Source organism: Symphalangus syndactylus, chromosome X, assembly GCF_028878055.3.
Source record: "Symphalangus syndactylus isolate Jambi chromosome X, NHGRI_mSymSyn1-v2.1_pri, whole genome shotgun sequence".
In the NCBI taxonomy this organism is placed as follows: Eukaryota; Metazoa; Chordata; class Mammalia; order Primates; family Hylobatidae; genus Symphalangus; species Symphalangus syndactylus.
Genome location: NC_072447.2, coordinates 133696746 through 133723304, shown reverse-complemented (window position 1 = coordinate 133723304; position 26559 = coordinate 133696746). Strand labels below are relative to the sequence as shown.

The 26559-nt window shown below is 38.6% G+C and overlaps 1 protein-coding gene and 1 pseudogene across 6 annotated transcripts in view; one reads left to right on the top strand and one right to left on the bottom strand.

Annotated features, from left to right (window-relative positions):
• The window catches only part of ENOX2 (ecto-NOX disulfide-thiol exchanger 2), a 285625-nt gene that overhangs the window by 239954 nt on the left and 19112 nt on the right, over positions 1-26559 (top strand). For all 6 annotated transcript variants that reach the window (XM_055268213.2, XM_063634727.1, XM_063634730.1 and 3 more), the window contains 3 exons: positions 1791-2003; positions 3784-3890; positions 12832-12946. In XM_055268213.2, coding sequence (XP_055124188.1) covers positions 1791-2003; positions 3784-3890; positions 12832-12946 — 435 coding nt within the window. The remainder of the gene's footprint in view (positions 1-1790; positions 2004-3783; positions 3891-12831; positions 12947-26559) is intronic.
• LOC129475824 (SREBP regulating gene protein-like) lies at positions 23167-23927 on the bottom strand (annotated as a pseudogene).

Sequence of the window (26559 nt, the reverse complement as noted above, 5' to 3'; positions counted from 1 at the left end):
AAAGACGAGAAAATGGAGGTCCAGAAAGTAGTCATGCTGTACATTCTCCTTAGATTACTCAAAGACTTAGCCACCACCAACTAAAACGTAAAGACTTTTAAATCACTTTAAAAGGCCAATTTATTTAAAACAGTGACTGTGGAGACTTGTAGACATTGCTTAATCAGACTGCTTTCCCATTAGTTTTGATTCTTGTTCCCCTTGTTTGACTCTCAGCCATTTTGTTAATTTAACATTAATTGCTCTGCCTGGTCTCCTGTCTTAGTAGCTCAAATCCAGTCTTTCTCATTTTCTGAGTATAGATTATTTTATTGGATGAATGCTGGTGTCCCATTGATCTTATTGGTAACACCACTCCAGCTCTAATGGTATGAATTTTCCCTGCTTCTTGTGTTCTCTGCTCATCAAGATACTGCTAATCCTACTTTCTAAATAGGTCTCCTTCACCAGACATGTTTGTACCACATAGCCTAAGGGATTCACACATGTAAGAAATTGGTTTTGACTTTCCTTAAGGGAAAAGCAGAAAACCTAGAGTCCAGAATAGAGGCACAGAAATAATGGTACATTTTGAAAAACTGGAAAGGCTGAAAGCATTGGTAAGATGCCAGGTCCAAGACTTGCCTATTCACACAACACCAAACAAATCAGTTTAAGTTTAAAAAATGAATTTAATGGGTGTGTGACCCTCAAGAGAAGCAAAAACTGAGCATCAACATAAAGTCTATATCTAAGTAATAAAGTGAAAAGCTGCTATAAAGGGGAGGCTGACTGCTTGTTATATGTCTGCACTGAAAAAGGGGCAAGAGGCAAGAAGTTCAAATTGCAGTGAAAGAAATTTCCATTTAACATAAGGGTTTCTAGCCAGAGAAGGATATGAAGCCCTTGAATTGGGCTTCAATAGATCCAAATGTACTCTCCCTCTCTGGAGCCTTTAAGAACAGAAGGCATAAGTGGCTATCTTGGGGAGCTGAACCAGAAGCTTTGGAAGAGCTATGCTACTATCTTAACTAATCACAGAATAACTCCTAACTAGCTGCAGAAATCTACTTGGAGGTTCTTCATGCAAGAGAAAAAAGGATGTGGAGAAATATAGAAATAAAATAAATTGCATCAAAATAGATTGTGATTGGGACTGAGTGGAAGGCCTGGGGCTATGAATTGAACACAGGAGTGATACTATAAAAGGTCGAAGATGTACATGTTTGTATCTAAAGAATGACCCACTTAACTCTTCCCTGAGGCTCCTCCCAACACTGTTAATTCCATGGATCCAAGGTAAAGTTACTGTTAAATTCAAGTTAAACTCAGGATTCAAGTTTGCTTTTCCTCATTAAAACACAGGACTGTAGAATTCTGAAGTTCCCTCACTAATTCATGGTTTTTTCTGTCTCTCTCTCTCCCCTCTGCCCCCTGTCCACCTTCTCTCTCTCTCTCTCTCTCTCTCTCTCACACACACACACACACACACACAATCAGAGAGGGTAAGAAATTTGCAATACATGAAAGCTATATATCAGTACAGAAAACTTTTTTCAAGGAAACATTTCTCTTTCTGAAAATTCATCACAGACCACAACCAATCTGACTACATTGATCTTTCCATTCTTCCTGTTTGCCTGCCTGCCTACTGCCTGTGTGTGCACATGTGTGTATGTGTGGCTCCTCATCCTCAGGAATTCGTTTACCCATCACTGCCAAAAACCATGATGCCCTCTTTGCCTGCATGTTGGGAAAATAGATCAAAATTTGGTTACCTTTGTTGGTTATAAAAATACATTTTTTTTCAGATGATTCCAAATTCTCAGAAGCTGTACAGACCTTGCTTACCTGGATAGAGCGAGGAGAGGTCAACCGTCGTAGCGCCAACAACTTCTACTCCATGATCCAGTCGGCCAACAGCCATGTCCGCCGCCTGGTGAACGAGAAAGCTGCCCATGAGAAAGATATGGAAGAAGCAAAGGAGAAGTTCAAGCAGGCCCTTTCTGGAATTCTCATTCAGTGTGAGTGGAACTTAGAGTTCTGCTGGAATGAGAATAAGTCACTTCACTTAGTCGCTTGCTCTCTACGGGAGCTCAGGCCTCCAGAGCCATCCTGTGTTAAGGCTCAAGGCTCCCTTTTTCACTGCCTTGTGTTCTCCTTATATTGTCAAATGCTCATGCTCCAATTTCACAGGAGACATGTGCGCACCTGCTAGCTTCATTTTCTCTGGTATATCTACTTCAACTCCTTAGAAACACTGATCCTTAAGCCACATCCTGTACTTCTACAGCCCTGGGCCTCAATAGAGGGCTGGGTATTTTATTGATAAAGTTACGATGTAGCATCAGCATTTTAAAGCTGCTTTTCTTCAGATTTGTATAATTATCATCATGTAATATGCCTTCTAGAAACTCCATTTCAATGATCAATGTAATTATATTTCCCAAGGTGATTGGATAAAAATCAAATTTGCTACTTCTACATTTTTGATTTAGTTTACTTTCTTTTGCTACCTTTACTGGATGTCATAGACACTGGGACAAGGTGAGAAGCTACCAAAATGGCCATTTTCAAAAAGAAATTCTGCTCCAAACCTATCTAAGGTCTCTGAAATGAGCCAGATCAGATAAATTATCAAGCAATTTTTTGTTTACCACATTATAAAATTATACACTCTTATTTTTTCAGTAAGAAAGTATATTCACCTTAAGAATAAGGGTATAATTTTATGATTTTGCTTTTAAACAATTATAGTCCACTCTTTCCAGACTTGGCTTCCTTGTACTTGACTCATACATAATTGTGATTAAGGGGGAGTTGTTCCATTTGCCACTTGTATTTTGAAAGTATATATGGGCATAAAATCCAGGAGGCAAAAGCACATGTCTTCAGGACTTCAGGATAAATTTTTAAAAAGAGAGAGCAGCACGCATCATGGGAATATAAATCCTTAAGTCATTAGAAGACAGGGTGCAAACAGGGATGTAAAGAAAAAAATAATAATACCTCTGCATTTTCTTACTGTGAACACCCAACCAGACAGGGGCTCTTGTCCTGCTTTTCTTTTCCCAGAAGAGTCATGTCTAAGCTTCCCCTCTCTTGAACTGTGATTAGGATAAAGCCCCAGAACATCTGCACACATTTCCCTGTTTGACATTTTAAGAGACCTTGAAAAATACTCTCCAGGACCGCACTTACACAGTATCCTTCCCTAAAACTTATATTTCTCCAGTCAACGAGTCTATCTCAGTAGACTTAAAAAAGATTCAATCCATCTTAGGTTTTGATTTAATGCTTCTTGTTAAACATACCTCAGAATAGTAAAAGCATGAATTCTGTTGAAGCAAGGCATCCAAGTGTGCGTCAGAGGGCTATGAAAGGAGCCAGGGGTAGAAAGTTTCTGGTACAGTTTGCCATTTTCTTCCATGCTGTGTGGAGTCACTAGTACTAAACTAAAGACAAGTACTAAATTAAAGTGCATTTGCTATGACTCTTCCTGTCCTGCCTCCATGAATTCACAATGCCTGTATTAAAACTCTAGTTGTTACCATTTTACCCCAAACCTCTGATGTTCCCTTTTGTCTTTCTGTATGTTGATGTCTTTTCCTTTGCATCTCCTTTAAAATCAAAGTACCCCAACACATGTAGCCTTTTCCAGGCACAACCACAGCTTAGTATAGTGTCATAACAACAAGATACAACAAGCCTGATGCTTCTCTTTTATTTCATTTCTTTTCTCCTCTCTTTTTCCATCCCTGGATGATACCCTGGCCTGATCCAACTGCTGATTTGATGCTGCAGTTGAGCAGATAGTGGCTGTGTACCATTCCGCCTCCAAGCAGAAGGCATGGGACCACTTCACAAAAGCCCAGCGGAAGAACATCAGCGTGTGGTGCAAACAAGCTGAGGTTGGTAACTTTTTATTCTGGTAGCCCTTCAGGGGGACAGTTTCTTTCTTTAACAAGTTATTGATTTGGAGTTTAGCCAGAATTAAATAGTGCCAAGCTCCCATGGTCACAACAAGGCCCTAATGAAACACTAACACATGTTCTATAGCCTGTCACTGTGTCCAGACCACCTGCTGTCAAAAGGGTAATAAATGTGCTTGTGCTGTGGTGAATGCATTCTGCTGGATGGAAACCTTAGTAGTGAAAATGTAGCTGGGATAATTATAACTTTACTCCTCTAAGCGAGCTAGTCTTGTGTACAACAATAATTACTGACCTGCGCTTCTAGTGTTAGTAATATTAGTGCTGTCTTAGATTTTTTAGAGTGTTTTGACAGTGAAGGATGGAAGCTGCCTGGTGTTACACTGGATCTTTGAAATTTCTGAGCTTCTTTTATCAAATTCATTTAGTCATCTTTATAGGTGGAAGCTTTAACGGTAACAGGACTCTGATCTTAGGTTAAGGTTGGCACACACCTCTCTGCTTATACTCAAGTGACATTTTTAGCATAACACTAGAATAAATGTGATGTGATTAGGTTGCTATTCTGAATCAAAGATTAAAAACTGAGAAGGGAGATTTCACTGATCTGCCACTGAAAATCCTGTTACATATGCCTCAAGTCCTCCTATTCCTATGGGCAACTTCCTTACCAAGTCCTACTATTTTCAATTTATATATACAGCAACTTTTTCAACTACATTTCTGGTCCTCTTTGCCAGCCTGGTAGCAGTCCCATTATATCTATCCATGTAAATTGTCATATTCCTTAACTTTTAAATAGCATTTACAAGATATTTACATTTATAAAGTGCTTTCACATTGGTTATCTCACCTGTGTGAGCCTCACAGTAGACATGGTTAAGTGAAAAAAGTATTGAACTCAGAGCCAGACATGAATTCAAATCTCAGCTCTGACATGTTAGTGCTGTGTGACTGAGCAAGTTATTCAGCCTTTTTCAGTCTCTATTTCTTCACCTGTAAATTCGAGACAATAATGAAACCAGTCTTATAGGATGAGATGAGTTGGGAAATGTGTAAAAAGTTTGAAAAATAGAAATAGTATTACTTCAGTTTTATTAACAACTTCATAAGGGATAGTGAGTAGGTATAGAATTCATATTTTACCTGCAGGAAAACTGAAACATAAAAATGTTAAGTGATTTACACAAAATTACAAAGCTAGCAAATGGACTAGAAATTATTCTCCTCACTCTGAGCTCTGGTACAAAATGCTTTGTGGTCTTGAGCTAGTTATTTAACCTTTGTGGATCTTTGTTTCTTAACCTATAAAATAAGGATAGTAATTTTTCTCTGTCCTTCACGAGAATACATGAGATATGTTTGTGTGAGAACAATTTGAAAACCATGAAAAGCATTTAGGAGAAAATAAGCCAAATCCTGTTTATAAACTGATAGTATCTGAGCCATCAATTCTGGCACAGCAAAGGGATCTGGGAGTCACTAGAAAGAAATCCCTGAAGACAGCCATCCAATGGGTGGGTAGAGTCATAAATAGCCAATAGCATCTTTACTTGTTTTTTAAAGAATTAGGGGAGAAAAGGAAACTATTATCTTACTGTAGCACAAAATGGTTTTAGAATCCTAGGGCTGCCTCATGTTGTTCACCTTCAACAAACAAAATTCAACTTTGTGATTCAGATGTTTACTGATCACTTTCTCCTTCTCAAGCACTATGATAGGCAACATAGAATGAAATGATCTTTGCCTTCAGGGAGTTAGAAGGGTAATGAAAGTGATCAAGAGGAGGAGGGGAGTTTCACACGCTAAATTTAAAATATCCAGTCTTCAGTTCGGAAGAATAAAAGTCGAGAGAAAAATGCTCAATTGGTCTTATGATTGTAGAAAAGCAGAATAGGCATTAAGTTTCTACCTTCCTTTTGATACACGTACACTTCTAACTCCTCTTTGGGTTAGAAGAAGTTGGCTGAATGGCCCCACCCTTTAAGGAAAGCCGTGACAGTACAACATTGCCTTTTTGCAGGAGGAAGGGAGCCTCTGGTTGGAATGCTGATTTGCCTAGGTCACAACACTTTTTTTTTTTTTTTTTTTTTTTTTGAGACGGAGTCTCACTCTATCGCCCAGGCTGGAGTGCAGTGGCACAATCTCGGCTCACTGCAACTTCCGCCTCCTGGGTTCAAGTAATTCTCCTGCCTCAGCCTCCCGAGTAGCTGGGACTACAGGCACACGCCGCCATGCCCAGCTAATTTTTTGTATTTTAGTAGAGATGGGGTTTCACCATGTTGCCCAGGCTGGTCTTGAACTCCCGAGCTCAGGCAGTCCGCCCACCTCGGCCTCCCAAAGTGCTAGGATTATAGGTGTGAGCCACCATGCCCGGCCGTTACAACACTTTTTTAAACTATGTGGCCATAAAATACTACCCATCAATCATATTCATCAAGGCTCTGTGTAGTTATTAGGTTGATACAAAAGTAATTGCAGTTTTTGCCATTAATATTTCAAGCCTACTTATCTAGTGAATATATACTTGAGTTTAATTAAACTCACAGTAGAGATAGCTGTACCAATGAACTGGACACTCCTTAGGACTTATAGAGAACTGAGATATTTGTACCCTATTACCCAATATTGTAACACAACTTCCTTGGCAGAGTGGTGATGATAAAGTACATGACCAGCATGACTTTCCAGGAGCTACATGTTTCATGCTGTGCCTTGTAGACTGTAGAAACCCCAAAAAATCCTTCCCGCTTGTTTGATTGAATTAAATTAAGGTCCACCTTGAATATCTCAAATCTTGTTCAGCACTACAACAGCTGAAAGTGGGACATAGCTCATAACCTTTCTCTGGTATTGCATTCCCTAAACCTAAAAGATCTCTTTCACTTTATATTGGTGCCTCTTTAAGTCATAGTTTGTTTTTGATTTTATTTTTGTCCTTTTTTTTTTTTTTACCTCTGCAAACTTTTACTTGATAGCAGGCAACTGTGAGGACTGAAAGGAGGTATCCTGTGGGAAATAAATAAACCATCCTCTTAAATTGTGGCTGCCTCTTAGCACCCCTTGAAAATCAGAACATCTCAAAAACTTAATCAACTAGGCTGCCTTATTTTTGACCTAGGCATCCAAGCTACATAGAACTCATAAGCCAAGGGTTTCATCAAAGTGAGTTTCTGATGTTCAACCTTTTTACCAGTTGCATCTGAGAACAAGTCAACCAATGACCTCCTCATGTCACAAAGTACCTGTTCCTTGTCTCATTGTCATCCTTCTACCAGCAGCCAATACGGTCTTACTCTGCTGAGAGAAAGGATGTAGAGTATGAAGAAAAATTTTCCGCCTTTGGGGAGCTTAGACACTGACTTTGGTAGCGTATGTCAAGCAAACTAGTTTGCTAATGAGTCTTTTTCATTGCTTTACGTTCCTGATTTATATATGTGTGAGGTCCCTGCTAATACAACTGAAAACGGTATTAGGAGAAGGCTGAATGAAGTCCCTCCCCTTACTAAAAGTTGGTGTCTATAGTGACTTTACTGGCAGTTCTGTGTGTTATGGGAACTCTTTTTCTACAGAATCACTTAAAACCTATGTGTTTCTCTCTAGCTGGCCTAGATTAGAAGCTAAAGCTTTGATAATGTGTAAAAACTAGAGCCATAACAATAAGCCCTAGGAGATATCCTCTTATATCCTCCCTCAGATGTGGTTTTACACCACTGGGCTAGAGGAAAAGGGACTTGATGATTACTAGTATTCTTGTAAAATGAAATACTGTGATTGCTAAAATAACTTTCTTTATAGAATTACAGGCCTACCATTCCAAACTCTGAAGAACTGTTTGCAGATAGATATTCAAATAATCCGCATACCCTTGGTTTAGGACCCATCTGCACTAACACCAGCTGTTGGCCTTCAGCCATCAAAAAACATACTAACACAATTTGGATAAACCTAATTTGTATTTCCACTATGTATCATATAATAGACATTAAGAACCTGAGTTTGTACTTCACTTCATTATATTAAATGATATCTCAGAATCAAATTTCTACATAAGTGTAGAAGCTATCTCCCTATCCTCTGCTTCTTTCCATTCCCTTGTCTGATCCCTTATCCACCAATTTTCCTCTTAATGTTGAAAGTCTTAGGCTGGGCACGGTGGCTCATGCCTGTAATCTCAGTACTTTGGGAGGCTGACACAGGCAGATTGCTTGAGTTCAGGAGTTCGAGACCAGCTTGGGCAACATGGTAAAACCCCATCTCTTCGAAAAATACAAAAATTAGCTGGGTGTGGTGGCCCACACCTGTGTTCCCAGCTACTTGGGAGGCTGAGGTGGGAGGATCATTGAGCCCAGTAGGTCGAGGCTGTAGTGAGCCATGATCACACCACTGCACTCCAGCCTGGGCAACAGAGCAAGACCCGATTAAAACAAAAAGAAACTCTGGCTAAGTAGAATTTTGTTACACATTTAATAAGAAACTGATGTGTCTGGTAATCATGTTCCTATCATAAAACATGAATAAGATTAATTTAAATCCACATACATTTTTGTGAAACTATAGTTAGATAATTAATGTGTAACAATTTATGATTTGCTTACTTTATGATAAATCAAAAATGTCAGCTGGTACAGAAGTGGTTCTTTTCATGCATTTTCCTGTCTCAGATTTCAGTTTTATTCTATATGAAAGTACATTGTCCCCCATTATAGTATGTGAATTTCTAAGCTTCAGAAAAAGTTATCGTTAGATCAGACTCAGTCATTATAATGTGTTTCCAGAAATCACTAACAGTTCACTGTTGAAATGAAAAATATCACAGATCTACTGTGGGCAGGAGAATGGTATAAAAACTTTAGGAGGGCTATCTTACCTTTTTTGTTGTAGTCTACCAGTGATGTGACCCAGTCAATTTCAGGTAGAGATTTACAAATGCAAATTGCTGAAAAATGTTTCCGCATGCCGTGGCCATTCTTTTGGTTTCAGCACTGGATTCAAAATGCCAGGATGGGAAATGGGGCAAATCTGGGAGACAGCTGTTTCCTTTGCTGTCTGCTCTTCAATGGCTCAGAGTTTTTCCCCTGCCTGCACCTATGTCCAAACTAGGTAGAATGCCTTCCTCAGGTTCATGTCACCTTTTAGCCCTTCACTCCGAAGGTATTTGTTAGGGTTTCCTTCCCAAAGTAGAGTTTTTCTGATCCAACCGGAGAATACAGAAGACAAGTAGCTCAGACGTCAAGTGCTTTAAGGGAAAGATTTTCAGAGAATTAAAACCTCACTCCTTTATTTTAGGAGTACTGTCACTTACTAAATGTTCCCCATAAGCTTACTTTAGTATAGTACTCCATAAACTCTGCTGCTCTCTTTACCTTTTATCTCATTCGTGTGATATAGTATTGGGTATTTATAGAAGAATAATGATATGAGCCTGAGTTTCTTCATAGCTAGAAAGGATTGTCTAGTGGGTAGGGGGCTCTGAGCTCTGCCAGTTTGCCTGCCTGACTGAACCACTTAGGGAAATATACCCCTTAGTTTTTCTTACCCTTATTTTATTATCAGTTAAAGCAATTGGTGATTCTTATTCCTGAAGTACTTTGAAACATTTAGGTAAAATTTGTTCATAGGTCTGTTACATTTCCAGGGATTTTTGAAGATGTGAAAGACTAGGTAAGCTGTATCACATAATTTTTTAACTTTTTATGTTTCTAAGAAGAGATTACACTTTTTTGCCCAGCTGGAAGAAGAAAGATGTTTTGTGGATGCTGAAAAGCTAGAGAACATGTCTTAGCTCTCAGATATTCCTGCCCTGGGATATTTCCCTAGAAGGAACATATTTTACTCTTCTGAGAAACACAATAACTTTCTCAGGGTTATGTGACATGTTTGTGAATTGAGAGTTGGTCTCTGCTTATACTCTCCAACAGTCTACATTTTTGTTAGGCAACTAGAAAGCCATGACTTTTCCTAATGCAGTAAGTTGTACAATATTCGAATTTGCCAATGTCAAACTTCATTATAATCACCTTTCCAGTAACAGCTCTTTGATGATAACTGAAAATCAGACTCCTGAGATAGAATGAATTCTCAGAAATGAGAAATTCCTTTATTGTTCTCTGTGTAATAAGTTTGAATAAGACATAGCAAATCTCTCTCTTGACACAGCCCTTTAAAGTTCATTTTTCTCAAGCGAGTCATTATTTTATTCTATTTTAAGTAATGCCCCTGAAGCACATGGGAGAGTCTATGTTAGCATCTTCTTTTTCTATTCTTAACTATCAGTGATGATACTAAATAGCTCACTTTTTTTAAAAAGTCTTTTATTTATTTTAGTAAAAACTTAACTTGAGATAGAAATCATTATTTTTCCCGATAAAAGGAATAAAAAGGAGGATGTTGGTTGGGATAATGACTACACCATTAATTATTTAAAAATCCATTTGAAATACATATAATTCCCCCAAATGGAGGCAGTTTTCACAGACAACTTCAGATATTTCCTGTGTACAGCCCAGTACAGGCTAATCCAAGCAAGGAATTCTCAGTTCAGTGCTGAGGAGCCTCTGACAGGCATTAATTGGACTCTAAATGATTGCAAGCTGCTTCAAAATGCACAGTTGTTGTCTTACCTTTTTAAAGTGACTTTTATCGTGGGATCTTGATCATTTTCAGTGTTCTTCATGCCTTCCTGAAGGTCTGTGTTTATATCCATTAGCACTTCCCTTCAGCCCGAAGAACTTTCTTCAGCATTTTCTATAGCATATTTCTATAGCGCAAGTCTGTTGGTGATGAATTCTTGCATTTAATTTTGTCTGAAAATATACCTCAGCTTTATTCTTGAGAGAATTTGTCTCTGAATACGGAATTCTGAATAAATGGATATTTGTATTTCTTCATGAACTTTAAAGATATTCTTTCACTGACTTCTGGCCTTAAATTGTTTCTGAAGGAAGTCAAAGTATTCAAATTGTTGTTCCCCGCTGTATAATGTATTGCTTTTCTCTGGCTGCTTTCCAGAGTTTATCTTTATCTTTAGCTTTCTGCTGTTTTAATATGATGTACTTTTTTCACACATATCCTGCTTGGGGTTCACTGAGCTCTTTGAATATGTAGATTAATGTCTTTCATCAAATTTCAGAAATTGCCAACCCTTATTTCTTCAAATCTTTTAAAATTATTTTCTTTCTCCTCTTTTTCTGCAATTTTATTTACATGTATCTTAGATCTTTGTAATCTCACAAGGTCCCAAGGCTCTGTTTTTAAAAAATATTTATCTTTCTCTGTATTCTTCAGATTGGATACATTTGTTTTGCTCTCTTTAAGTTCTCTCATTATTCTGTCATCTCTATTCTACTTTTAGGCTCGTCTGGTTATTTTTATTTCAGATATCATTTTCTAGATGTAGGATCACCCAGATGTGGTAGTTATCAGACAAGATTATAAAGCAGCTCTTATAACGATTCTCAGTGATGTAAAAGAAATATACTCATAATGAATGAAAAGATAGGAAATCTCAGCAGAGGAATAGAAATTTTTTTAAAGAATCCTTGGTTCTTTTTATTTCCAGGCAAAAGAATCCTTGGTTCTTTTTATTTTCAGACAAAAGAACTCTTGGCTCCTTTTAAATGTTTCTATTCCTCTACTGAGATTTTCTATCTTTTCATTCATTATAAACATATTTTCTTTACATCATGAGCACAGTTATATTAATAGCTGCTTTAGTTTCCTGTCTGTTAAATTACCACATCTAGGTAATTTCAGTGTTGGTCTCTGTTAATTGTCCTTTCTTTCAGAAATGGGCCATCTCTTCCTAGTTTTTCTATGTCAAGTAATTTTGGGCTTTATCCTAGATATTACAGATATTATGTTGTGAAGACTCTGGATTACGCTATGTTATTTCAAAGAATGTTGACTTTGTTTTCATTTGTTGTAACGGTCAATTTACTTGACCAAGCTGGGAATTCTATCTCTTGGATGGCCAGCTCAGTTGTCATTTCAGTTCTTTTAGCCTTAGCTGTGCTGTTGGGAATCTTCCTTGTGCTTTCTTGGCTTGGGTATCATGCAGGCATTTGAGCAGATCTTATATACAGAATTTAAAGTTATTTCCCCCTGCCTCTATTGTCTCCTTTCTGGGATTCCCTTCTTACTTTCCAGTGGCTGTAACTGCCCTGAACTCTCCTTGAGTTCTTTAGGCCATAAAGACTATGGGCTTTCTATTAGAAATTTAGCCATCTTATGAGGTGCTAACTCTGGTCTACCCTCAGACTAAATTGCACTTTAAAAACTGAGAGACTCACCCTATGCTATTCCTTTCTTCCAAGTGTCAGCTTCTCTTCAGAATATGTCTGCTTTTGTTCACTCTCCAATGTCGTCAAGTAGTTACGGGTTTTGTTTTGTGTTTTGTCCAAAGATTATAGTTATTATCCATGAGAAGTTTGGTCTGGTAGAATATTACTCCTGAAAGCTCATCTTTGCTGTAACTTCTAAAACTACAAAAACTCAATTAAGAGTTATGTTGAGTAAAACTATAAAAAGACAGAGAAGAGAATGGCAAGCAGCAAAATTAAAGGGTCCAACATGGGGAGGTGAAAATGGCAGAACCCTTAAGGGAAAGTCCACAAATCCATGTAAGAGGTAAAATGTCTTTCATGGCCAAAAATACTTTCTAATGTGATAGGAATGTAAGAATCATAGACTCCCTGGAGCTCTGGGTCTGGAAAGAAAGCCTAATGCAAGACAGAGTATAACTAAGTCTGCTTTGTCTGAGACTGTTTTACTTTCAACATGCCTCTTTGCCTTAAGAGTATTTGGAGGATTTTTTTCCTAATATGTCAAAAAAATGCTGCTTTATCTTATCCTTAATTCCATTCATTTCCTCAACATTTTCAAGGAATTCCCACCTAAAAAGCATACCTTTTAACCTTAGGAAATTCGCAACATTCATAATGATGAATTAATGGGAATCAGGCGAGAAGAAGAAATGGAAATGTCTGATGATGAAATAGAAGAAACGACAGAAACAAAAGAAACTGAGGAATCAGGTAAAGATAATTCTGTTTTCTTTATTTAATAAACATGTACTTGCAGACATGATATTTTCAAACTTTTAATACCCAGTAAGGTATGGCCATCAACCCATCAGCCTGGATACCAGCTAGAAATAATTGGCAAGGCCATATGTGTACATACTGGCTGAATATCAGCCCTGTGGCTACAGGATTTTCTGTGGTTTTCACTTATCCATACCTTGCATTGAAGTGCCTAATTAAAAGTGAACTTTCTTTTCCAAAAAGCGCTGGGCATTTAGGCAGCTCTAACCTAGTATAGTCAGAACCTCACTGTGGGACAGAGGCCGTGTTATAGGTCCTTAGTGGGACCCACAGGGCAAACTTTTTGAACAATAGATAATACCCTCCCCTTCAATTTCATAGTAAACTATCTTGGATGGGAGAATTACCATTGCAGATAATAAAATAGCCAGAAGACTATTCTTTTTAGGCAAACCATTCCAGACAATCTTAGGAGTCAGATTATAGGAAGGTACAGTGGAAAAGCCACTGGACCTAAAGTTGAAACACCTGAGTTCTAGTCCAAACTCTGTCCTTCTTGACCTAGGAGGGACTTCTTCCCCACTGAGACTCAGCTTCCATACTTGTAAGGAGTACATTATAAAAAACCATTTAACGGCCAGGCGCCGTGGCTCACGCCTGTAATCTCAGCACTTTGGGAGGCCAAGGCGGGTGGGGATCACCTGAGTTCAGGAGTTCGAGACCAGCCTGACCAAAATGGTGAAACCCCATGTCTACTAAAAATACAAAAAATTAGCTGGGCGTGGTAGTGCATGCCTGTTATCCCAGCTACTCGGGAGGCTGAGGCAGAAGAATCCCTTGAACCTGGGAGGCAGACATTGCAGTGAGCAGAGGTCGCACCATTGCACTCCAGCCTGGGCAACAAGACCAAAACTCTGCCTCAAAACAAACAAACAAACAAAATCTAACAGGGATTTTGTGATGGTTAAATGAGTTCATGAGTTCATCCATTTATTTAATAACTATTACATTCTAAGCACTATGCTAGAGATTGGAGGTATAGTTGTATACTGTTCCTGCTGTGTGTGTGTGTGTGTGTGCGTGTGTGTGTGTGTGTGTAAAAGAGAGAGAGAGAGAAAGATTGTAATTCAAATCTGAATTTCCTGATTCCAGTGCTTGTATAGTGAAGTCAGCAGCTCTATAGCCACTTGAGTTGTCTTAGAATTTTCACTCCATGAACAGAAACTCTGAAGGAAAGAAAAACACCAAGTCAGACTTTGAAAAAGATATTTATTAGCTATTACATCTGAATTTTTTCTATTTTTGCCATATGTTTGAACCCTAAACATACAAACTGCTATCTATATTGAATAAACCCTTTGTAATCAGTGGTTAGCTAGCATTTTCAGGATAGTCAACTAATTACTGCAAATAAATACTGTAAACTTATAGCCAAAATAAACAAAGAGTTGAATAAGAATTGAACTATTCAAATTATTTAAGTGCTTAGCTAGGATGTTTTATAGCTGATTAATCTTTCACTTGTATGATTGTTTACACCTCAGTATCTACAGTATTGTACACAGTATTTATCCAGTGTTACCATGAAATAAATGCTGCCGTAAGTTTGAGCATCCACTTGATAAACTGCTGAGTTTGTGGAGTTATTGGGGGAGGAGAGGAGTATATGGGAGATTCAGATTGAACGCACTTACTAGAGTTATATAATTGCATTTTGCTTCTGTATCTCTTTTGAGTTAAAAGCTGTATTGGCTACTGCACAGAATCTTATTCGTTTAGAGACTGGAAACTCCCTGACAGATCATCTTATAGCTATTTTCTTTCCTGTTCCACATGCCAGGATACTGCTTTGTCAAATAAAGCTATCTACAATAGACTTAATGGAGCTTACCAAATAGCTTTTCTTCCAGAAGGTTTCAATTCATTTTAATTCAAGGACTTTTGTGCATTTTTCTTCCCCTCGATTGTATCTAATTCTGTTATCTCACTTCTGTAGTACTCAACTGCAGAAATCCCGCTCAATGTGAGCCAGTGAAAAGGTCTTCAGTTTTTATCTAAAGTGGCTACATGTTTTAGCTATCATTTGGTTCCAATTAAAAGCTTAAGCAACGAGATCTCAGAGTTGTTGTTGTTTTTTTTTCCTCTGTCCATGCTACCAAACTTGAATTGTAGGAACCTATGGCATGTTTCTGGTTAGATTTTACTTCCCAAAGAAAGTAAAACCAGCCTAGAAGTCTCAGTTATCTTTCCTTGGAGTGCCACAAAATTTCTATTATTTGAGAGACTATATTAGCCAGCCCATATTTGTGATGCAGTACTTTAAATACTCTTGCCATGGAAGAAAGGACTGATGTACACAAAGCAATCTATTGAAGAGGGACAATCACATCAAAGCAAATCATGATAGTGTAAAATTATTTCATTATCTTCTTAGCCATGATGGAAAGTACGGTACCCAGTAAACATAAGAAAAGCTGTTCCCTTTCAGCACCCATCTTCTGCTCTGTTTACTTAGACTAGTGGTTCTCAGACTTGGTATACTGAAGAATCATTTGGGTTACCTTTACAAATTCAGATGTCTAAGCTGCAGAATCTGATCCAATAGGTCTGTAATAGGGTTGAGGAATCTGCATTTTATCAGCTATCCTAAATGATTTTGATGCTGGTGGTCCAGGAAGCACATTTGGAAAACATTGACTTAGACTAATTCTCCTTCATTGTTCTGGCCAAAGTTTTCTGTTCCCTTAATATTAATCTAATCTCCTTCTTCCTTCCCCACCTTTTATTTTCCATTATTTCCACTTTAAGAGTTTGGCCAATTAATTAACAAGTACTATGTCCTATAAGCTGATGGAGATAGAGATATAAATATGTGTAAATCCACACAAAATTTTAGAAATACCACTTGCTGCTAACATGGAAGGTACTGATTAGAATGCAGCAGGACAAGAGATATCAGATGTGGACCAGAGTTGTCACAGTCACTGAAAAATTGATCAGGTCCTTGAAAGATGAACAGGTTTAGATGATAGGAAGATAAAGCATCTTGATGGTGGGGGGAAGGGAGGGAGTAAAAGGGTCGGGGCTCAAAGAGGGAAATAAGCATCATGTATATAGGGGGCAAAAGACTGAGTAGAGTAGATGGGTCCAAATTATGGAGGGCTATGTATGCCAACCTTAGATTTCGCATAGTAAGCAATATGCCAGTGTAAGCACATCTTGTCTGTGGTGCTAATATGATGAAAGCAACATGAATTATACATTTTAAAAGATAATCTTCAATTAAGAGAGTCTAACCAGATACTTTTACAGGAAGTGAGATGTAAAATGATGAAGGGTGGGACTAGAGTGAAGGCAAGAGGAACTGAGACAAAAATGGTAGAAGAAAAGGAGGCAATGGATTGAATGAGATTAAAGATGGTAGGAGTCATTTTCGAGGACTATACCTAAGTCTTTAGTGCCAGATTGGATACAGATGATTAAGAAAAGGAAAAAGCCAGGAATGAGTCTGTGTTTTCTAGTCTGAGAGACTGGAGACCTGTTGATTGTATTGGTTCACTAGAGATGTCATAACAAAGTACCACGAAGTGGGTGGCTTAAATGACAGAAATGTATTGTCTCACAGTTCTGGAAGCTAGAAGTCTGAGATCAAGATTTCAGCAGCGTTAGTTCCTTGTGAGGGAGAATCTATTCCATTCCTGTCTCCTAGTTTCTGGTCATTTTCCAGCAATCTTTGATGCTCCTTGTCTGGTAGATGCATCATCCCAATCTCTGCCCTCATGTTTACATGGTGTTCTCCCTGTGTGCATGCCTATTTCTATGTCCCAATTTCCTCTGTCAATAAGGATACCAATCATATCAAGTTAGGACTCATCATAATGACCTCATTGTAATTTGACTAACTCGTAAATAACCTGTTTCCAAATAAGCCAGATTCTGAGAGCTTCAACATATCTTTTTTGAGAGGACACAATTCAAACCATAACAGTAGAACTGACAGAAATGGACTGATGGATGGGACTGATTTGCAGAATATGATGAGATGAACTGCAGATAGTAGATCATTGAGAAATGGAAAGAAGGGATTTGTATTCAAATTAGAGTTGAAGAAACTGGAAGGAATAGTAGATGGTAGTGTAGAGGTATCGGCTGAAGCCCTGAGAAAATTAAATATGAAAGACAAGTGAAAGAAAAGCAAAAGGTTGAATACAGAATTTGGGGGACTATCCACAATAAGGGAGAAGGAAAGAAAGAGAAGTTTGCAGAAGAGTTAGAAAAAAGCAGTTCTGAGAGGCTGGAAGAAAACTAGAAATGAATTGGGTTGCGGAAAGCAAGAAAAGCTTTTATAGAAGTAAGTAGTCATTGACATTAACAGATGTTACAAAGAAAATCGGAATCGAGAGAAACAATGCTGGGCAAGAGCTATTTTAGTAGAGTGATAGAGGTAGGGGCCAGAATACACGACATTAGTAAAATAAAGTAAACAAAGACCATAGATCAAGAAGTTGGGTACTAAGCAAAAGGAAATATGGATATTATAAATGGCAACTAGAATCGATAAAGTTAAGGGTTGTTGTTGTTGTTGTTGTTGTTGTTCAATAAAAACGAAAGAGGCAATGGAGAGTATGAGATTGAAGATGCTAGAAAATAAAAGAGTACTTATGGAAGTGGAATCTTTGAAAAGAAGAAAGGGAAGGGATCCATATTCAAGTAGCATTTACTTTAGAGAGGAGAGAGCCCTCTTTCTCTGAGACAAGAGAGGGGAAGCTGAAGGTATATAGGTAGCCCAGCCTTCTCCATATACTAAGAGATTGTTTATTCATCACAAAAATGATTTGGAAATGAGACCACGAGGAGAAGGGAACTGATTTGGAATAAATGCTATGGGCAGTATGGAAGGAAGAAATCAGTGAGAGGTGAGAGACCCATCAGCAAGGGCCAACATGAGTGTGTATTGATGTAGCTGCCTAGCTCTGCAACTTCCCATAGAGTTCTCTGTGGCCCAGGATAAGAGAGAGTGGAGTCAAGTGACTGTGAGTTGGGGATTGGCATAGTAAGGCTGGCCAGAGGTTTTCAGGAAGCTGAAAGCAATACAAGGCACTGAGGAGTTTGCACTGGGATCTGTTCAGCTAGAAAGCAGCTAATGAACTAGCTTAGTGAAGTTGGCCACTCCGTGAGATTAAAGATCCCAGCAAGGAAAGAGAGCAGTCCTGGGGTGATGAGAGGCAGTGAGGAAAATGGCAGATGAGGATTCTGTGTTTGAGATGGGAATTTAGAGATCTAAGAGGGGTAACAATGAGGTTCCATGTGCATCCATGCTGGCAGAAGCCTGATTGGAATGGAGACAATAACCTGTAGAGGCAAGGGAAAGCAAGGCATTGTGAGGTCAGGAAACCCACTTGAGATTTTTCGCCTGAGCTGACCTGCAACCACCCCAATAGGTCTTATTCATATCATTTCCTGCTCTTTCTTCCCACTCTTTGTTCTTTTCAGCTTTTTCCCTTTGTGAATCACCGCAGCTCAAACTTTCTTAGGAGCCTTGAGAGGAATGTTACCCATTCTTCCTTCTATAATTTTGTAACATTTTTAGCATCTCCTGTAATTAAGCTTTAAAAGGGTGGCTGACTCCCTGAATTTACTTCTACTAATTTTTTTTCTTGTTTTCTTTGTACCATTGAAGAGACTCAGGCACTAATTTTTTAATGGCACAAAATCATTTTTGATCTTTTGTTGTACAGAAACATGTCTGGGATTTTGCTGTTAGTGGCTCCGCTAAAAAGAGGAGTTCACAGCTGCCTTCATACTTTCATATTGCCGTGATGAACTGGCAGCCTTCAGATCTGAGGAACAATTGTCATAAAGAGAAACATTTTCCCCACATAGGAAATAGCCAAAAAGGAGAAGCCAAGAACTAATGATGGCAGGATATGAATACATTCACTGTACTGTGCTCTTTAGTATCAGGACTGATGGATTCACCTACTCAAACATATTATTAAAAGGTAATATTGAACTTTTCAATGTTCTGGCAATGTACAAAGAACTTCAGCTTCAGAAATGGGCCCAATTAATATTAAGTCTGTGAAAGGAAAGACTTGGTGTCCTCATTAAAATGACAAAAAACCCTCATTTCAGAGAGTGGGAAATATATTTTGTAGGTAAGGTCCCCTCAGTAGCATTACAGGTGATTGCATTTTCTTTTGCTTGGTGACAGGTCCAAACTGAGAAGATTATTATCTGCTCCCACTTGGCTGCAGGTAGCCATCACTGCTCATCAGCATGCCCTTTCCCCCAGGACAAAAACAGTCTCTCCTCCTCATTTTCTCAGAGGGAAAATATTTTTACATTTAAACTGGAGAATACGCCTCTAATCATTCTCCTAGATCTCTGCCCTTTTCTCTGCCATGTATCTCCGTGTGACATGTAGAACATGAGCATAATTACTGGCCTGCAGTACAAGAAGAAATAAAAGGAGGAAAATGAAATATCACTATTTTGTATTGAGCCATGTGGACTGCCAGAGGACAAACATGCAAACCAAAACAGAAATAAATAATTGTTAATCTGTAGGAGTCACTTGATTTACAGAGTAACCTGTGTACTATTCAGCCAAACTCCAGCTCAAGATACTGTCCTTGGTACTCACCCTGCAAGCAAACCAAATATTTCTTGCAGTGTTTGGCAGACAGTTAATATGCCTTTTTCTATAGAGTTTTGTATATAAAAATCATCTTCACTCATAGTACCTTCTTTTGATGTTGTGGTTGTTAGTGCTTGTCTGATGAAAAGTATCCCAGCCACTGGAAGAGATGGCAAGGATAGATATTATTTGGAGTGCTTGGAATCCAAAAGACACAAAATCTGCATAACAACAAGAATTAAAATTAATAAAACCAATCATAAAATGAATATGTCATGCCAAAGATCTTTTTGTAAGTCTTTAAAACTAAAGTGCAAGGTTTAAAACTGCTGTATCAGGATCATTGCATGGCCATCCACAGAAAACAAATGTGGATGCTAAGAACACCTCAACAACACTAGTAGAAGATATTTCTAACCAGAACCCTTCCTATTACATTGCCACTTTCTGCTTTGGATAGACCATCTGACCACAGCAGCCTACATCAGTACATACTAGTTTTAGGAAAACCCCCATGTTCAAGGAATTGAATTAAACCCAGCACCTCTCTAAAGGCAGCTTCCTTTTAGGAGTACAGAATGTTTTCATGCTAATATGGGGTTTTTTTTTCTATATATTTGTCTGAGTCCATTTTATGTTGCTATAAAGGAATACCTAAGACTGAGTATAAAGAAAAAAGGTTTATTTGACTTACAATTCCGAAGGCTGGAAAATTCAAGATTGAGTATTTGCATCTGGTAAGAGCCTCAAGCTGCTTCCACTCATGGCAGAAAGTGAAGGGGAGCCAGTGTAGGCAGAGATCATATGGTGAGAGAGGAAGCAAGAGGAGAGGGGAGGTGTCAGGCTTTTTTTTTTTTTTTTTTTTTTGATATGGAGTCTCTCACTGTCGCCAGGCTGGAGTGCTGTGGTGCGATCTTGGCTCACTGCAACCTCTGACTCCCTGGTTCAAGCGATTCTCCTGCCTCAGCCTCCCGAGTAGCTGGGATTACAGGCACATGCCACCACAACCAGCTAATTTTTGTATTTTTAGTAGACACGGGGTTTCATGTTGGCCAGAATGGTCTCAATCTCCTGACCTCGTGACCCACCAGCCTCGGCCTCCCAAAGTTCTGGGATTACAAGCATGAGCTACCAAGCCCGGCCGGCCAGGCTCTTTTTAACAACCGATAGAGTGAGAATGCACCCCCCCCACCTTCCCAGGGAGGGCATTAATTTATTCATGAGGGATCCACCCTTATGACCCAAACACTTCCCACTAGGCCCAACACCACCACATTCGGGATAAAATTTCAATATGGGTTTTGCTGAAGAAAAATAAATCATAACCAAACCACAGCAATATTTCATCTTTGTAATGCACAAGTTCTTTCCATTCATTATGTAGAGGATGAATCTTCTCTTTGAAATTCCTTTAGATAAACCCTTCCTTCACCATTTATAGCCAATAATTTTAATTGTTTAATTCCTTCTTTTTTTTTTTTTGGAGACAGAGTTTCGCTCTTGTTGCCCAGGCTGAAGTGCAATGGTGCAATCTCGGCTCACCGCAACCTCTGCCTCCTGGGTTCAAGGGATTCTCCTGCCTCAGCCTCCCGAGTAGCTGAGCTACTTGGGCTAATTTTGTATTATTGTAGAGACAGATTTCTCTATGTTGGTCAGGCTGGTCTCGAACTCCCGACCTCAGGCCTTCCAAAGTGCTGGGATTACAGGCGTGAGCCACTGCACCCAGCCAGTTTAATTTCTATCACTTTTCTTTTACTTTCTTCTACCCAGAGTTCTTCCCTATAGGTAATTAAGAAAATTCATATCTTTGTCAAATTGCCTTTTAACTTTCTTATACATTTAATATACAGATTGTAAATTTGATCCATTGTTTTATTTTTATTTTTTCACATCAGAGTTTGATTTAGTCCTGCTGCAAACACACAGAATTTGAAATGTTTAATGCAAACAGAATAGATTTCTTGGGATCTAATATTTTTAAAATTGCCTGACAGCTTACCGTCTAAGAAAACTTATTTAAGGGAGGCAAATTATTTTGGGAGATGAGTATAAGAGGTAGTAGTAGGAAGTTAAGGAAATATTGCAGAAATGTATTGGAAGGCAAATACGACCCAAAGAAAAAGCTCCACTGAAAAAAAAAAAATGTTGAATTCTGACCATAGAACTAGCACCCTGCTCCCAGGTCAATAATTTGAACAAAAAATAAAAATAAAAAAGATCTTGCTCAATCTTGAGGTTAGTGAAGGAATATAGGAGAGTTGTGTGTTAATGTGACTACTGAAATCAAAGAGCAGTACTGTTCAAAGGGCATGATGTCTTGATCTTAGGATCAAATATGCTAGACCTTGAATCAGAGAATCTGCATTACAGTAGAAAAATGGGGAGTGCTTTATGCATGTGGATTCAGGGCACACCAGCAACCTACATGTGCAGCATTCTCTAAGCCATAATGACCATTCTCATCTCCCACTCAGGGCAGGAGTAAGACTCTTCTCTTGCAGCGCTCTGGTAAGTTGGGTTTCTTCTTCTTCTTTGCAAATAATAGAGAAACTAAACATTTATACCTATTGCACCCCCAAAGCTGAAAGCAATAAAGAATGAACACATACAGCAAGCTGTTAAGTGCATCTCTGTTTAGGAATTGCCTCAACATTGGGTTTCTATTGACAGAACAGAAGAAGTTGCCTCTGATCTTCCTGAGGCTCCCATTGTACCCTGGCTTAGCAGCCCACAGTTAATTTTAACTGGCAAAAGAAAATTCCTTCAGGATGAGAGGTTAGATTTCTACTAAAACAGTGCTCTCCATAGGGCATATGAGCACATTCAACTGTCACCAGAAAAGAACCTGAGGGCGGACACACGGTGCCCACTGCTAGAAATCTTGCAGTTAGATTAGAATGGAAGAGTGTCTGAGTTTTTAGATAATTTTAGACATCAGGATATGGCTAACAGGTTATGTTCAGGGCCTACGCTTGATACTGTCGAAATACAAACAAAAATAACTGCCCAGAGAGAACATCCATGTCCTAAAAGACAAAACATTTTATCTGGGTGAAGGGATGACTTAACTCGTGAAACTTGAGAACACAGAACAACAAACATAATTTCCTTGAACATCTTCAACTAGAAGGGCAAGGCATTTTCCTACATAAAACATAATTTTCCCACTACTCCAAAGGAATCCAATAAATAATTTTACAGTGAAAAGGCCTGGATCAAACCTAGAAGTGACACCGGTCCCCGACGAACACAAGTCACAGGTCCCTGTGCAGGTCTCAGGGTCGAGTCGTGCAAGAATGCCAACACTGCCATGAGCCTGGCCTGTGGTTTCATCTTTTCCAAATGGGACCAGCTGGAGGGTCTAAGCTGCTTTACAAAAGAGTTCTATCTGGTAAGCCCGGGTCGTGAACGAAGCCAAAGATGACAACACAAGAAGTGGTCAAAGCCAAGGTTTCCTAACGCTGCCTTTGTCTTCTTCCCATGGCCTGGCCTGAGTGCTGAAGCTGGGCCCCAGGAGGGGAGTTCTTCAGTGGGGCCTCCTCACCCAGGCTGGAGTAAGTCCACTGGCCTGTCATGCAGGGAAGAGCTCTGGCAGGCTTTCTCAATAGCAGTACTTTGCTATGGGGTCCCAGTAGGTGTTCTCATGCTGCAGGCTCTGGGATGAGGTCCTGCATTTGACCAGGCACAATTCCAAGTGATCTTTGACTGCCATGGAGAGGTTCCGGAATGCCACAGCTGCCTGGTTGAGGAAGTGCTCCAGGAGAAGTTGCTTGCTGGGCTGCAGGCAGCAGGAGACACGGTACTCAGCAGCCGTTTGGCCAGCATCCATCACAGCAGTACTGCTTTGTGCTAGGGACGTTGACGTTACAGCGGCCATTCACCAGCAAATCCTTCCTCTCACAAACGTAGCTGAGTTCATCCGTGATGAGGCGTCTCCCTTGAATGGAGTTGTGGCACTGATTGCTGGGACGACTGCTATTGCCCAAGTTAAACTACACTTGCAGACCATGATGGGCTGATCATGGTCTTGAACCTGCAGGGGATTCCTCTCTCTCACTGCCCTCTCCTCCTGCCTGGAGGTGGTGCTGAGGAAGTAGACAAGCAACAGCCCAAAGACCAGGGCGAGAACCCACCTCTTCCACAGAAGCCGGCGCCACACCATGGCTGCTAGGTTCACCATCCCAGCGCGGAAGCACGGATGTGGGGCGCGGCTGCCGGGGCATGAAACGCAGCAGGCCCAGCACCTAAGCCCCATCCCTCCAGGCGGGCCCCACGGCCTGCGGCCCAGTCTGCTTTGATCCATTTTAAAAATGTATCTTTTATTATTATTATTATAATACTTTAAGTTTTAGGGTAAAAAAAGTCTCTTTTTCTGAGTTTTGTGTTCTGTTAGTAATCAAAAAAGGTATAAACTACAAATGTTTCCATTAATTTGGCATGTAAACAATAGAAACTAGTGGGATCATAAGCCTGAAACTTGATTTTCTAAATTGTATTTTCTCGACTACATTGAAACTAGTGTTATTGACCTCTTTAATACCTATGGAAAACCCACCATAATTATTTGGTTCTCATTAAAAATAAGGTTGAGGAGACGGCTCAAAATAAAAGCCTTGCCTTTTTATCTAATTTATGTCTAACCTTACACAATTTTTTGCTTTCCACTTCATTCTACCTTTCATTCTAAAGGTACTCAATGAATGTTTGTTGAGTGAATGAAAATCTTCTGATTAAATATTTTGAAATAGGCTTTATGATTTTTTTGAACTTGAAAAATGTGCCCTAAACCGTAAATAATTACGTGTAACCTAAGTTTCCTTCATTTTTTAAATTAATAAGTTTCTTTTTTAGAGCAGTTTACGTTCACAGCAAAATTGTATGGAAAGTGGAGAGTTTCCGTATAATCTCTGTCCCTGAAGAAGCACAGTATCCCCCACTATCAACATCCTTCACCAAAATGGTAATTTTGTTACAATTGATTATAATTTGTTACTATTGATGAACCTATATAACATATCATCATTACCTAAAGTTTATAGTTTACATTAGGGTTCATTCTTGGTCTTGCACGTTTTTTGGGTTTTGACAAATTTAAAATGGTACGTATCCACCATTGTAGTATCATACAGAATAGTTTCACTGCCCTAAAGTCCTCTGTGGCCCACCTTTTCATCCCTTCCTCCTCACTAATCACTGGCAATGACTAATCTTTTTATTATCTCCAGTAAAAGGTTTTGTCTTTTCCAGAATATTATATAGTTGTAATCCTTTAGTATGTAGCCTTTTCAGATTGGCTTTTTTCACTTAGTAATATGCATTTAATTTTCTTTCATGTCTTTTCATGGCTTGATGGCTCATTTCTTTTTAGCACTGAATAATATTCCATTGTCTGGATGTACCATAGTTTATTTATCCATTCACTTACTGAAGGACATCTTGATTGCTTCCAACTTTTAGCAATTATGAATAAAGCTGCTGTAAACATCCATGTGCAGATTTTTGTGTGGACACAAGTTTTTAGTTCATTTGAATAAATGCTAAGGAGCATGATTGCTGGATGGTATGATAAGAGTATGTTTAGTTTTGTAAGAAACTGACAAGATGTCTGCTTACTTTGGATTTGTTTAATTTGTTCTTCTTGTTTTAGTTTCCTAAGATAAAAGCTTAGATTATTAGTGTTAGAACTTTCTTTATGTCTAATAGATGGATTAAATGCTATAAATTTCCCACGTAAGTACTGCTTTCACTGCATTTCATAAATTTTAATAACTTGTATTTTCATTTTCATTTATTTTAAAATACTTGTAAATTTTTCTCGAGATTTCTTTTTTAATCTATGTGTTACTTGTAAGGATACTGTTCAAGCTCCATGTATTTGGGGAATTTCCAGCTATCTTTCTGTTACTGATTTCTAATTTAGTTCCACTGTGATCTGAGAACATACATTGTAAAATTTCTCTTCTTTTACTTTTTAAGGTGTGCTTTATGGCCCATAATGTGGTCTCTCTTGGTTAAACTTCCATGTGAGCTTGAGAAGAATGTGTAATCTGCTTTTATTAGATGAAATAGTCTATAGATGGTAATTATATACAGTGGTTTGATGGTGGTGTTGAGTTCAACTATGTCATTACTGATTTCTGTTTGCTGGATCTGTCCATTTCTGATAGAAGGGAGCTAAACTCTCCAACTGTAATAGTAGATTCATGTGTTTCTCCTTGCAGTTGTATCAGTTATTCACTTGTGTATTCTAATGCTCTGTTATTAGGCTCACAAACAGTATTGGTATGTCTTCTTGGAGTATTAACCCCTTCAATAGTATGCAATGCTCCTCCTACTCCCTGATAAATTTCATTGCTCTGAAATCAGCTCTGTCTGAAATTAATATAGCCACTTCCACTTTCTTTTAATTAGTGTTAAAATGGTGTATCTTTCTCCATCTATTTCCCTTTAATCTGTATGCACCCTTATATTTAAAGCAGATTTCTTGTAGACAACCTATGGTTAGGTCTTATTTTTTAATCCACACTGACATCTGTCTTTTAATTGGCGTACTTAGATCAATAATTTTTAAGTGATTATTGATATAGTTGGATAAATATCTACCATGTTTGTTGCTGTTTTCTTTTGGTTACCCTTGTTTTTTGTTTCTAGTTTTGTCTTCTGTACTTGTCCTGCCTTTTGTATTTTTAATTGAACATATTATATTATTCCACATTTTTCTCCTTCATCATATCATTTATACTTTTTTCACATTTTTTAGTGGTTGCCCTAGATTATATACATTTACAATTAATTCAACCCCACTTTCAAATAACACTATACCATTTCATGGGTACTGCAAGTATCTTATAATAGCAAAATGCTCCTGATTCTCCCCTTCCATTTCTTGTATCATTGCTGTCATTTATTTCACTTGTCCATAAGCATACATAAATACATACAGGAATACCTCACCTCACAGATA